The sequence below is a fragment of the Chrysoperla carnea genome, chromosome X, assembly GCF_905475395.1.
Source record: "Chrysoperla carnea chromosome X, inChrCarn1.1, whole genome shotgun sequence".
Lineage (NCBI taxonomy): Eukaryota > Metazoa > Arthropoda > Insecta > Neuroptera > Chrysopidae > Chrysoperla > Chrysoperla carnea.
In genome coordinates this window covers 8,789,875-8,805,364 of record NC_058342.1, presented here as the reverse complement: position 1 = coordinate 8,805,364, position 15,490 = coordinate 8,789,875, and the positions used below count along the sequence as shown (strand labels likewise).

Genomic DNA, 15,490 nt, shown 5'->3' with positions numbered 1-15,490 from the left:
TCATGGAGACAAACGAATGTCCTCTATTGCCCTTGAAAACTTTTGACTAAAGCATTTTTCCGTAGTTAGCGTGTTTTTTTCCGATTTTATGCAATAATGACTTATTTGACTTTTAGCGTTTTACGAAAAAAAAATTTTGTTAACAAAAATTGTTATATATATATATATATATACAGGGTGTTCTGTTATTGACTGCAGATCGTTGGCCTACAGAATAAGCTCATAAAGACGAAGGAAAAAGTTATTTACTAATTTTGGATCTGAGCCCTAATTTGCGAGATATGGCTATGGTACAAATCAAAAAATTTAACCATTCACAGTGTTTGAAAAATTGGTAGGCATACACTATCTTATTTGGAAGGGACAGTTAAAAACTATCAAATTTAATTGGACAATAAAAATTTAATACATTAGCAATTGTTATCTTTATTTTTCGCATTTAATTATTTACTTGTCTCGCTTGTTTTTCGATTAGTATTTATTTGCCACTACAGTTCACTTAGTTATAGGCTGGAATTGTCTTATTACATAAAAAAAATGGGCTGTCTTTGCATACTTTACATACGCAATAAACTAAATAATAAATAACATGTTGATTCTTTTCAAATAATTTTATAATAAAAACAACTGAATAGAGCAGGAGACGGTCGTTTCATCAATACGTATGTTTTGTGTAAATTTATTATTATTCAAAATAGCTTATAGATTATTTACATTTCTCTATAACAAAAGGTCATTCCATTGGTTTCAATAACGAACGTAGACCTTCAATACCAACAAAAAGAATTATGTAGGAATTTACCAAATTTTGCATTTTCTCAAATTAGTTTTCCCACAAATTCAAGAAGAGCGTTTTATGGAAATTTTCAAAAGTAAATGAAGTATGTTAAGCGTGGTATCCAAATTTCAAGATATTTTCAAGCCACAAACGGCCAATGGCAAATGAATGAATTATGAAATATTTGTACATTAATCACAGCACAGATTACATTTATCGCAGGAAATTACAACTAATACTAAATAATAATAAAAATAAACCCATCTTATCACAGTTTTCAAAATCAGTAATCTTATTTCACTTTTTCAGTTTTAAAAATCATTAGTTCTCCTTCAAATTCAAGGAAAGCGTTTTTCGGAATTTTTCAAAAATATATGACGTATGGTAAGCGTGGTATCTAAATTTCAAGCTATTATCAGGCTACAAGCGGCCAATGAAATGAATTATTATCTAGGAATATCAGTAATAGTAATTATTAACCAGGAATATCAGAAGACTGTGAATAATGTAAGCTGTGCTGTGATTAATGTATAAACAATTCATTGTAGTTTGTAGCTTGAAAATAGAATCCAAATTTCATTTGGGTACCACGCATAGCATACTTATTATACTTTTAATTTTCAACATTTCCGAAAAACACTTTTCTTGAGTTTGTAGGAGAACTTACGATTTTTAGAAAATGAAAAATGAAAAAGTGGATTAAGATTACTGATTTTGATTATTGTGATCGATGGGTTTATTTTTATTATTATTTAGTATTAGTTGTAATTTGCTGTGAATATTGTAATCTATGCTGTGATTAAAGTACAAATAATTCATAATTCACTCATTTCATTGACCGTTTGTAGCTTGATAATAGCTTAAAATTTGGATACCACGGTTAACATACTTCATTTATTTTTGAAAGTTTCCGAAAAAAGCTTTTCTTGAGTTTGTAGGAGAACTAATAATTTTTAGAAAATGAAAAATTGGTAAATTCCAGCTCGACAATCCTACGCAGTTTTCTTCTAGATATTAAAGGTCAACGTTGGTTTTTGAAACCAATGGAGGTCACATTGAGCATTTATTACAGAAGAATGTAAATAATTTATAAGCTATTTTGAATAATAATAAATTTATACAAAACATACGTATTGATGAAACGACCGTCTCCTGCTCTATTCAGTTGTTTTTGTAATTGAATCAACAAACAAATTTCAACTTGTTTTGTTATTATTTCTTGGAATATACAAAATAGTTTTTTTTGATGTATGTTAAATGGATTGTAAGACGTCCTATTTAGCTTAAGTATTAACACAGTACCATCATAGTTAAAATATAAAAAGTGGGCGGGTTTAATCAAGTCCAATGAAATCATTTATACTTTAAAAAAAATCCCTTCCTCAGTTCAAAGTAATAAAATAAAATAAACTTATATCTACTTATTATCATTGGCTACTGATTATCGAATGATAGTCTGTCAATGAACAAATATATCAATTTTTGTCATACCTGTAGCGCCCAAACTAGGGCTCAAATCCAAAATTGGTAAATGACTTTTTCATTCGTCTTTATGAGCTTATTCTGTAGGCCGACGATCTGCAGTCAATAACAGAACACCCTGTATATATATATATATATATATATATATATATATAATACAATATATATATAGTTTTTCGGGTTGCTTTATAAAGAAGTATTTCAACTTTCTAATTTAAAATGTTATTCTATGTCTTACCGTAAAGAATCTAAATTGGCTATTTAAAAAACCCAAAGGGCTAGGTCAAATAAGAACATTGTCTCCCACCAAACTCTACAATTTTTGTTAAGATCATTTTTTAATAAATGGCGCCTATAGCGAGATATTCAGATGCATAGATTAAAATGGACCACCCTGTAGAAAAAAAATTATATTCTCCCTAAGTTCGATGTTATGTTATTCCCATGAAACTACTACTTTTCCCATGAATCCGTCATCTGAAAGTGCCATACATTCCCCTTCAAAAGGCATTTTGAATTTTTCGATACTTTTTTCGTTCTTCAAGAAATCGAATAAATAATATAATAAATTCATATGTGCCGGAGCAATTTTGAGATCAAAGATTCGTATTCAACAGTCAAAATCGAAAAGTACACTCACGTTTATCACTATTGTTATTTATATACGTTGAAAAAATAATGAAACAAAACTTATACCTTTTGTGGAGGTGCAGCTTCTTTTTTAAAAATCTTTTGATCAGCATCTTTCTTCTCTTTGGATGTATTTGAATTTTTTGTACATTTATCCTTAATTACAATTTTTTCATTATTTTTTAAATTAGTATCTGATACTTTTGAACATTCTTTCGACGATTTTATTTCAGAATTTTTATTCGATTTTACCACATCTGTTTCTGTATCACTTTTATCATCAATCAATAAGTTATCTTCTTCAGTCACATTTTTATCAGTTTTATCCCCATCAACATTTTCACATATTTTACTATCAGTGTTTTCAACATCGGCTGGTTTTTCACAGCTTTCAATATGTGACTCCATCTTACTGCGGAAGTTTTAAAAGAAATTAGATTTTATATATACTCCAGGCGCTAGCACCTGTGTACACGGACAGGGTTTAGCCTAGATGTAGATCATTTCATATGTTTTTTGATCGGTAGAAACTATTTTTGATGCAAAACCACTTCAGCCCCACCTGTTTCTCTTTCCTAAAAATATTTTTTTCTAAATTGAGCCATTTTTGAGACACCAAATCCAAAAAATTTAATCAATTCTAGATAATTCTAAGCATTAAAAACTTTAGAAACACATGAAACTGCCTAAGCAGCATCTACCTGACAAAATGAGTAAATTTACCAAAGAAAATTTGTAAGATTACTAAACGTTGCGAAGTATGATGTGGACATCATGTTCTGATATCAGACTGGACCTAGTTCTCCGGGATGCTTTAATAGCCAATTTAGATCCTAAAAGGTAAGAGATAGAATAACTCTTATTAATTAGAAAGTTGATCCTCATAAAAAAACTAACATTTCTTATTTAAAAGATTCTTTCGAAAATCGTTAGTTTGCAATGGAAATGTGACTTAAAAATATATAATTTTTGCATTTAATCGAAAGAAAACAAGATAGCCACAGAAAATGCTTTAGTCAAAAGTTGTGAAGGGCAATAGAGAACATTCGCCTGTTTTCATGACTTTGACCAGAAATTATAGTTTCAAGGTAAGTCTTCAAATAATCTTGAATATTTACTTGTATTTAAAAGTTATTAACAAAAACGAATGACCTTTATTGTCCTTGATTACTTTTGTCTCAAAAATTGTTCTAAAGCTAACGTATTTTCTTTCGATTAATGCAATAATGACATATTTATAAGACGCATTTCCTCCGAAATATATCGATTTTCGAAACAATTTTTTAAATAAAAACCGTCAATTTTTTATGAGGATATACTTTCTAATTTAAATTATTATTCTATCTCTTACCTTTTAAGATTTAAATTGACTATTAAAACAATCTGGAGAACTAGATCCAATCTGATGTCAGAACATGATGTCCACACTATGAGTGATGCTCTACCTGTTGATCTATTGTTTGACATTAGGTTAGCACAAAGATTAATACCGGAATAATTCCTGGCGGAGTCCTCTTTTCTTTCAGAATAAAATTGAATTGAATTGAAACTTTGCAATTTATGTTATAGTTATTTTTTGACTGGTTAGCTACAAAACGAACTACTAGCCATAATAGATTAAAATGATCCACTCTGTATATTGCTATATGATTTTTCGAGGTATCATTTTTTTTCAATCCCTACAAAGATCAATCCCAAAAGGTTACAAAGTCTATGGAACGTATGAGTGTGTACAACAAAGTCATGTTGCTTAGAAAGTGTGCTTTTAACACGCGTACGTTTAGAAATTCGCCTAAGCTAATTATTCTGAAAAATTATGAAATTTGAGAAGATAGCCATTGGACCTTCTATTTTGGGCTATTCTAAGAATTTTTTGTCTTGTCAAATTTTTTCCTTAAACTCATCGTTTTTGAGAAAAAAGTGTTGGCAAAATTTTGTTGTTGGTAAAATTTTGGCTTAAAAACTCACAATAATTGTTACTTTGGACAATCTCAAATTATCATCGAAAATAATTTTGTTTTTCTTCTATCACTTGTATCTAAAAAACGGACATTTGGAAAAAAAAAATGCCATGAGCTAAAAAATGCTTAGAATATCCCAAAATATAAGGTCTAATATGGCTGTTTTCTAAAATTTAATGATTTTTCTACAAAATAGAGAATATTCATGTATTTTCTTATATTTATATTTTCATTGTTTACGCCGTTATAACAGTTATACAGTTTAAAAATGCTATAATTAAGTGCAAAAAAAAAAAATTTAATAGAGAAGATATTTAAACGTCGTTCTTTCAGCACTCTCTGTTGATGACGTTTTAATATGTGAGCTTTCAGTTGTTGACAGTTCAATTTACTGTTATCCATGGTAATATCATACAAAATATAAGTATTTAATACCACACAGTAAGTCAACAAGTCTGACAAACCATATACTAATACTTTATTTCCTAAAGTAATTATACGGATCAACAAATATAAGAAATGATCTGTATTACAGCTAAGCTCTTTCAGTGTGTATAGAACCATTGTTAGCGCCCGTACAAAAATTTACATTAAAAAATAGCATGAAAATATTATAATTTCTTGGAAGATCAGTTTTGATAAAGGTGGTTGACCTCGTAGAAGAATTTAAATAGTAATGATTGTTTTTTTTAAATGTTATTTTTTAGTGTATACACAAAATATTAAAATAAGAATCAATTCCATTGTTGAAAATTTATTTTTAGTCTTGTCAACAAGTTCAATTTGGTGAAATATAGAAATACTGGTCGCAAATATACGTATTAGCTCGTTGGAATGATGTCGGAAATCATTGATGTAGAAATATGTAACGAAAACATTTGCAGCACAAAAAAAATTGCTCAAGTTGTAAACAAATAAAGATGAAAAAAAAAGTTTTTTCGTTTTCCGCAAATATTTCATCAAATATTAATATTTAAGAAATTTAAAAAAAAATCTTGAAGAGGAAGAAATTCCCAATAAAAAATTACCACTCCCGGAAGTCTATCTCCATGATTTATAATTTTAATTTAACCCTGAAAATAGGTCTTTTTAAATTGTTGTAGTAGCGTAAAAAACGAGTCTCACACTAAATAATTTGTTTAATGTATTAAATATTAATTAAAAAATTCGAAAAAATTATGGTGTATTTTGAACACCTTAAAGAATTGATTATCGTTGGAAATTTATCTTAAAGTTAATTTTTCAACAAGTAAAACAATTTTTTATTTACAAAATTTTCTCGAATATTCGTTTTCATTGTAAACTAAAAAACTTTTTTAAATAATTGGCAAAAATTTCTTGGTTACGTGAAACCCTTATTATACCATGCATATATGTAATATGCAAGGTATACTAAGTTTAGTCCCAAGTTTGAAACGCTTAAAAATATTGATGCTATGAACAAAATTTTGGTATAGGTGTTAAAATCACCTAATTAGTCCCTTTCCATTTGTCTGTCCATCTGTCTGTCAACACGATAACTCAAAAACCAAAAGAAATATCAAGCTGAAATTTTTACAGCATGCTCCGGACGTAAAAAGTGAGGTCGAGTTCGTATAGGAGCAACATAGGTCAATTGGGTCTTGAGTCCCTAGGACCCATCTTGTAAACCGTTAGAGATAGAACAAAAGCGAAATTTAAATGTAAAAAATGTTTCTTATCAAAAAATAAAAAACTTTCGTTCGAAACATTTTTTTGTAAACATCACTATTTACCTGCGAAGGCGTAAATTGTATAGTATGTATTAAATGGGAATAACAGTTATGTATGTGTGACATGTATAGGTATATGTATAATGTCATAGAGTAATCAACATTGTCTATGCATGGTATTTCAACAATTAACTCAGTAAATTGTTTGTTTTCACTTGTTATATACATACTTAAATAGGATCACGTCAAAAGAGTTTAAATATTTGTTTCTAATAATTTTTTTTTAAATTAATTAAACATGCATAAAAAAAATGAAAAATTAAGCATTTATGGTTAACATAAAAAAATTACCTATTTTCAGTGTTGAATTAATATTACAAATTATCGAGATAGACTTATGAAGGTGGTTTTTCTTTTTTTTGGAAATTTCCCCCTTCTAGAGAATCTTTTTCTAAAGTTTCTTAAATATTAATATTTTATAAAATTTTGGCGAAAAAAGAAATACCCTTTTTTCATCTTTATTTGTTTATAACTTCTGCAATTTTTTATGTGCTGAAAAACGCTTCCAATTCATTTTTCCAGACATCAATCCAAATCAAACGAGTTACCACACGCATTTTTACGACCATTATTTCTACATTTCAACAATTTGAAATTGAATATCTAAAAATAAAAATTCAGCTTTAGGGTCACAGCAACTTTGATCTAAAAAGTAAAGTTTCGATTAAAATTCATTAAAATACGTCACAAACAAAATTTCGTCTTTATAGACTCCCTTTCCCCTCGTCAGTTGGTTTACATTTTTGATAGTTTTTTGGTATATATCAAGGCATACTAATGTTAGTTCCAAGTTTGTAACGCTTAGAAATATCGATGCTACGAATAAATTTTTGATAAAGGTGTCCATAAAATCATCAGTCCATTTTTATTTGCCTACCTGTCTGTCCGTTATCACGTTAACTCAAAAACGAAAAGAGATATCAAGCTGAAATTTGTATAGCTTGCTGTATCGTAAATGAGCAACAATTTACGATCTTTGCTCTGTATGTCTCATCTTGTAAACCTTTATAGATAAAAAGAAAGTTTAAAAACAACTTTTATTTAGAACATTTTTTCGTAAACATTATTTTTTACTCGTGAGGGTGCAAATTAAGAAAGGAATGTCAAAAAACGAAAAAAAATATCTAGAAAAAACTTTACAAAAGCCACCATAATTGCGTTGGTTTGTTAAAGTTTTCCAATTTATTAAAATTATATAAGCACTGAAACTCAACACTTTCTATACAGAGAATTTCAACAATTAACTCAGTCAATTGTTTGTTTTCATTTGTTACAACTTATTTTTTATTTGTGTGCTAAATTTTATAGACTAAAAACATCAATCTCTCTGATGCTTATAGTTTAAAAAATTTAGTACACAAACAAAATCAAATGATGGATTATTTCATTTGTTAAAGTATACAAAATACATTCACAAGTAAATAAAAATAAATATTTCAGAGGAGGGGTACGGATGGTCTAAGACATTCGATATATATATATATATATATATATATATTAAGTTGCGCCTAATTTGCAATCTCACGGGTAAACACTGATGTTTACGAAAAAATGTTTCAAACAAAAGTTTTTTATTTTTTTATAAAGAACATTTTTTACATTTAAACTTTTGTTCTATCTCTAACGGTTTACAAAATGGGTCCTATGGACCCAAGACCCATTTGACCTATGTTGCCCATTTACACTTTTTATGTCCTGAGCACGCTGTAAAAACTTCAGCTTGATATCATTTATCGTTTTTGAGTTATCGAGTTGACAGACGGGCGAGCGGGAGGACAGACGGAAATGGACTAATTACATGATTCTATGAACACCTATACCAAAATTTTTTTCGTAGCATCAATATTTTTAGCGTTACAAACTTGGGACTAAACTTAATATACTATGCATATTTCATATAGTCATGGTATAATAAAATTAACCAATCGCTAAAAATTAATCACTTACATGTTTTCTAGTCACCTTTTGATGGTTCGTTACTTTTTTAGATTTAGTTCACGTTCATGGTATAAAATTTTTATTTCTGATATTTCACAAACGAAAATATTGAAATATTTTATATATCATATTTTGTATAAATGTGATCGAATTTTAATATGTTCAGGAAAATTCCTTATCCAAAAAATTATAATATCTTCATTTATATAAATTATAAGCCAATTTACGATTTGTTAAGTACCTTTTTGATATGTGATTATAACCTTACTTATATTAACGTGTAAAATATACAAAAAATAATATATCAAATTTATCCCAAAAAGTATTTGATTTTCTGTTACCTTCCAAACAAGAACAAGTAATACTTTGCTACATGATTAAATAAGTTTCGTATTTAATATAAATATGAATGCAAAATACTTTTTACAAGTTTAAATAAACAAACATATTTATGCAATTTTGATAAAATCAACTAAAACAAATATTCTATATAATTTGTAATTGTGCTAATTTAGCTTTGTTATACAGATTATTTTGAATTCACTCACACATTTTTATACTTTATAAATAGTTACAAATAAATTTTTACATTCATTGAATTCAGAAATACAATGTGAAATTAGCAGATTAACGACTTTTGACATGTTTGGCCGTGCGAATTGACATATGTTTATAATAAAAAGTGCATTCATAAATGCGTTAAAATGGATTTAGTTCTATTTGTTTAAGTGAGAAATTATTCGCCATTTTTGTGCTAATGTCAAATAGACAGAATGCTCTCAAATGCTATTTGCAAGTAAAGTTGAGTACACATTATTATGAAATATAATTGATATTTGAAAAAAGTATCAACTATCGTAAAAGTTAGTTAATTTTCACAATTTTCACTCAAACTAAACAAATGAAATAAAAAATTGTGTACAAACTTTCAATCGCTATTTAGACGATTTTTTAGACAGTATCTTCGGCTCAGAGATAAAGAAAATTAGGAGGGGACAAGGAGACACTTTAGCATAAGGGCTGATTTGAACCTGTTTTTTTGAAACTTATGACTGAAAATACTTTAAGATGAGATTAAAATGTCATCGATATGTAATAAATTGATCTATTCATTCCTTTTCTAAGGGATTACTTTGTACGAATTTTAGGTTCATTTTGCACCCCGAGGTGAAAGATATGGCCATTTTTAAGCGCGAAATTTGAATTGAAAATGAAAATTTGTCATTGTTGCACATAACCTATAAAATATATTATGACAAATTGTCATCTGGAAATGATGACCTGGAAATGATGTCATAATGATGTCAAACACCTTCCTATAATATGATTTTTCTTTACGTAAAGTTTACCTAATTTTTCCGTTGCTCGATGTCACGAGATTAAAATGTCATCGATATGTAATAAATTGATCTATTCATTCCTGTTAGTCAATAATAAAAATTTATATATTGAATCAGAATGATGTATTTGCTCATTGTGGGATTGATCTTAGCTATACAGCCGAGAAATCAAACCTACTGGCACTGCTGGTAAGGAACATGATTATATACCCTAAATTACATAAAACTAACTCCGCGAATAATACACAAAGTTATAACTAGTAGAAAGAAGCAGCGATATTCTAGTTGAGATAGGCATCTGGCATATATATACACAAGAGTATAAGTATGTTTCTGAGGTAAGAATATGATTCACATATTACGTAAACTTATGACTTTGATATGACGTCACAATGTGGCTAAAATATGACATCAGTTTTACGTAACAATATGACCTGTTTCTGAGGTAAGAATATGATTCACATATTACGTAAATATTACGTAAACTTATGACTTTGATATGACGCCACAATGCGAATAAAATATGCCATCAGTTTTACGTAACAGTATGACCTGTTTCTGAGGTAAGAATATGGTTCACATATTACGTAAATATTACGTAAACTTATGACCTTGATATGACGTCACAATGTGACTAAAATATGACATCAGTTTTACGTAACAATATGAGCTGTTTCTGAGGTAAGAATATGATTCACTTATTACGTAAATATTACGTAAACTTATGACTTTGATATGACGTCACAATGTGATTAAAATATGACAAAAGTCATAAAAATGACATCATACAATATGACAATTAATAAAGGCCCATACAATATGACAATTAATGTCAGTATGACATAATAGTGAGGTCATTGAATATGACATCATATTAACATCATAAATTGAGTCACCATAATGTCAGGTTTTCGTATAATATGGCGTATGACCTATGATCTTTTTATGACCTATGTATGGCGTCATATTAAGGTCATGTGTTCACTGGGTATCAACAGTTTAGTACTAACTATGACCTTAGCTCTATCTTTCCCCCTCCTGTAAACGTATAGGCGTCTCATTTTAATGTAAGAAGTGCATTTTTAGAAACCTTCATTCACACCAAATACTCTACGTTGTACACACAATGTGATGTCGCGGGGTACGGGAAAGATCCGCTGACCAAGATTATTGTTGTGATTTGCAGTTTCCATATTTTCGTTATTATTTTTTCATGATAATATTTTTTTTCATTATTAATTACTTTCATTTCAAATAATTTTGTTTTATGATTTCGGAATGTTTTTATTTATTTAAAACATTATACATTCAAAAAACTGGGAAAATTTTTAAAATTTGTACACTGATTGTGTATAATATTCAGTAATAAATAGTGGGAAAACGCGCCACGGACAATGGAAAGATATTCCCTTTAAAAAAAATGGTTCACGCCAATGAAAAACAGATTATAATTTCAAAATTACAAACAACAATCCAAAGAATAAATACAAAGGCATAGATAATTAAGATAATTATCCTTTTTCACTATAAATAAGCGAAGAATCACAGATATGAAAATTATACATAGTTAAAAATAAAAAAAAACTAGCCCATAAAAGCTAAGTTTATAAATTACTTCCTTTCTTTGTAAACCAAGTTTACCATCATGTAATTAAATAATTGATTGATTGAAAATGAAAAAAAGAGTCCATTACTGGGGTAACATTTTCCAGTTTCTCGAATTCCCCAAAAATTTTCATTGACATTATTTGGAAAAACATTCGAAATGAAATGTCAACTTGTGCAACTACCACCAACTAGAAATGCTCCCAAGTACCTCTCAAATAGGACGTAATTTCAAGTTCCGGCGTGGCTGGGAAGCCAAGGAAGCCACCAAAATTTGCCTTCTCAATGGGGACGGAAGCTTTCTAAAGAAGGTAAGTATTTTGCTAATCATTCCCTTAAGGAAAAAAGATACTATTAATAAGTCTGATTAAAATAATTTCGATTAAATAATTAAAAATTTCAGAGAGGTTACACATCATGTTACGAAAATCTGTTAGCACTAGGGGGTTGCCGAACCCTCCTATTTGTTACCCTCCTTTTGAGTAGGACAAAACTGAAGGTCACTGGTGTCCTCACTCTCATTATTCACAATGCAGAGTACAACAGACCAGCCTTTAACAGCTGCAACTTGCAGTGGTGCAACAACTTGTACACTTACAGCTTATGATATGAAGCAGCTGATCTGAGGCAGCGTCCATAATTGTGATGATGGGTACCAGGCCTGTAAACAAATGAATCAGTCAATTAATACACATGCATTGTATATGTTGTTACGAGAATCCCTTATGGAAAAAATAAACTGTTAATAAGTCTGATTAACAGTTCTCAAAGTTTTACTTTCCTTTAAAAACTCTGCAAAAGTCTTATAATCTCTGAATAATTTTTAGTAAAACGTAATAAGTCGGAACAATTCCAAGATTTGAGACTCTGCCAGAAGAGTTATTCAGAGTTAGTAAAACTCATTAAAAGAGTTAGTAAGACTTTTCAGACTTTTAAAATTTTTATACAAATTTATGCGTCTATAAAAAGAATTATTAAGAGTTATTCTGATTTATTAAAACTTCCTGTTGAAAATTTGTGCAGCTTGATAAGAGTTATTTGGAATTTTTTATATTTATTAAAATTTTTTGCTGATTACATTCTTGTGTTGAAAATAATTTGTTACTGGATATTTAAGTTTCACAGGACGAATTTATAATGCCGACGATAACTGGCATATTTTGAAATATAAATATAATTGTAGTTCAAACGTTTAAGGTAATAAATTTGAAGAAATAGTTAAAAACAAATTTTTATTTTTTCTATCTTTTTTAACATTTTTTAAATTATAAAATCGTAAAGAATCAATAATTTAAAAAGAATAATAAAAACATTAAACATTTTGTAGGAGCGCTTATGGTTCGCTGTTTTTTGAAAATTACTTTTTTTGTTTGGTTATTATAAACTTTTGAAGCTTATATTAATATTTTTTAAATATATTTACTATCGCTTTACTTTTATTAATACTTATTATCATAAATAAATAAATAAATAATTATTAACATAAAAGTAAACATAATATTCTACGAGCAATCATTGCACGCTGTTTAATGGACGATATTATAATCACAAAAACTTGAAACTTAGATACATAAACTTTTTATAAAAACATAAATAATACCTTACGAGCAGTAATTGCACTCTCGAACTATCAATTTATATCCGTCTTACTTTTTTTTTTAATTTATACCTTGTCGAAATTAATACTACGTCGAGCTTTTTTCAGTTAAAGTTAAAAATAATTTTTTTAATCAATTGAGAAAATTTTGATACGCTTATAATAATTGCAAGTCATTAAACATTTTTAAAAAGCGAGGGGAAATGGCATTTTTTTTTCACTAGTATGGATTCAAAAAATAGTTGATTATCCCCACCACCCAAACGTTTTTCTTTTATAAATGACCCACATAGAATATAATGGACCTAATAATGTGTTTTTATCTAAATTTTTTTGTCCAAGTTCTCAAGATAAATTATAAATGTTATTTCTTATTTTTAAATGTATGTACTATAAAAAAAATTTTTAGCTTAGCAGATATTTTGCAAATTAAATATAAAATTTTTTGCTGACAATAATTATGTTATTAGGAATGAATAAAATTAAAGCGATAGTAAATAGATTTAAAAAATATTAATATAAGCTTCAAAAGTTTGTAATATTAAAACAAAAAAAGTAATAATAAAAAAACAGCGCGCAATAAGTGCTCCTAAAAAATTATTAATGTTTTTATTATTCTTTTTTAATTATTGATTATTTACAATTTTTAATTTAAAAAACTAAAAAAAAAACTTTGTAAAAAAAGATAAATTTTAAAAACTAAAAAAAAACTTTGTAAAATAAAAATTTTTTTAAAATTATTTCTTCAAATCCTTAAGGGGTAACGATATTTCTTGCTCATATGGGCGCGGCCATGTTTTTTTCCTATTGCTGACACCTGGCGTCGAGAAGAAAACATGTATATAAAGCTACCTACATTTTGATATTATGGAAACGATCCTTTTTGAAAGTATTTTGTGCAAAATGCAAAATTTTTATCTGGTCTGATTTAAAATCATAACTTACATTAAAATAATGTAAGTTGACATCCGATCGAATAATCTACTCTTACATATAAATATAAATCTACTCTTACATATCTACTCTTACATATAAAGAACAGTTTTAAGGCAAAATAAAACTTAACATTTACATAAATTATAAAATAAATTATTCAGTAATATTTGAATATTGGCGCCATACTGCTATATAACAATTAATGATTCAGGTGTACGGTTAATTAACATAACCTATCAATCAACTAAAAAATAGGTGTAATTAATTAATTATACATTCCCAAACTCTGAAACCGTGTTTATCGTAATTCCCAAATGATTTCCTTTCGAATAACATAAAAATTAAGTGGATTTAATTTCCTACCTGCTAACTATACGCTGAAAAAAGAATCATTAATTACAGGAAAACTAATAATTCCCAAATTCTAAAATTATATTCCCAAATCCTCCCAAACGATTCCCAAATGAATGGAAATAGTTTGAGTGAAAAATAACAATTTTATCTGCTAACTATACGGAGCTGGTTTTTGGCCCCCTCTCAAGTTATCACAGGGTCAGCGAGTACGAAAACTTAAGATAGATATACTAGAGTACCCCCAAATAGCCTGTAAAAATTTCGTTAACTACGGAATACTTTCCAGCTTCTCTCCCTTCTATTTTTGTATATGTATATCTATCTGCTGCAGTATTTATTAGTATTTAATTTTAGTCCAAAGAATCAATTTTTTGGCACAAATGCGGAGAGTTGAGTATGTGTTTATTTTTACAATATTGACTACACAAAACGAAATTATTGCCGCCATTTTTTGTAGTTTTTTCATATTTACAGTCAAATTAGGTTTCGAGTGAAATGTGGATTTAACCTTATCGAAAACTGAATATAACTAGAAAAATGGAAAAAATTCACGTGAAACTTTGATCATGTGCCAAATCATAATGATGGGTAAAATAAACAAAGCATAGTGATAGGTCGTTTCTGATTCTTCACCACTGATTCAAATTTATTATACTTCTTTAAGTCTCGGTATTTTACAAAATATTGCTGTAGAATTTTGTAAGAATTTTTTTGAAATAAAAACATTGAGAAATTAAAACATAATGTTTATTAGTTTTTATTTGTAAAAAAATTTAATTTTATTGACCGCTGACTAAAAAGAGGGTAATGTTATATGGCGTAAAATATGATAAGGAACACAATTTCTGTGTTAAAAAAGTGATCCTAAAATTGCATTAAATTAAGATGGCATTGGTGTACCATTGGTACCATACTACATCGTGGACTTAGGAAAAGTTGGGACGGAGTGTAAATTTGTATACCTAATACTCCCTCACTCTCTGGTACAATTACACTCCGTACCTTCTTTTCCTTTGCCCATGACATACACATCGTTTACTTTTTTATTCAAACAACCATATAATATTGTGGTCCTTATTTTATAAATTTCATAGGCGTAAAAGCTTGTATTTATGTAG

At 28.2% G+C, this 15,490-nt stretch overlaps 1 protein-coding gene across 1 annotated transcript in view; it reads right to left on the bottom strand.

Moving 5' to 3' along the window:
* The window catches only part of LOC123302342 (regulator of nonsense transcripts 3A), a 36,531-nt gene extending 24,429 nt beyond the window's left edge, over positions 1–12,102 (bottom strand). The window contains exons 1-2 of the mRNA XM_044885235.1: positions 12,084–12,102; positions 2,957–3,302 (exon numbers count right to left, since the gene is read on the bottom strand). Coding sequence (XP_044741170.1) covers positions 2,957–3,298 — 342 coding nt within the window. The 5' untranslated portion in view covers positions 3,299–3,302; positions 12,084–12,102. The remainder of the gene's footprint in view (positions 1–2,956; positions 3,303–12,083) is intronic.
* Positions 12,103–15,490: the final 3,388 nt, after the last annotated feature.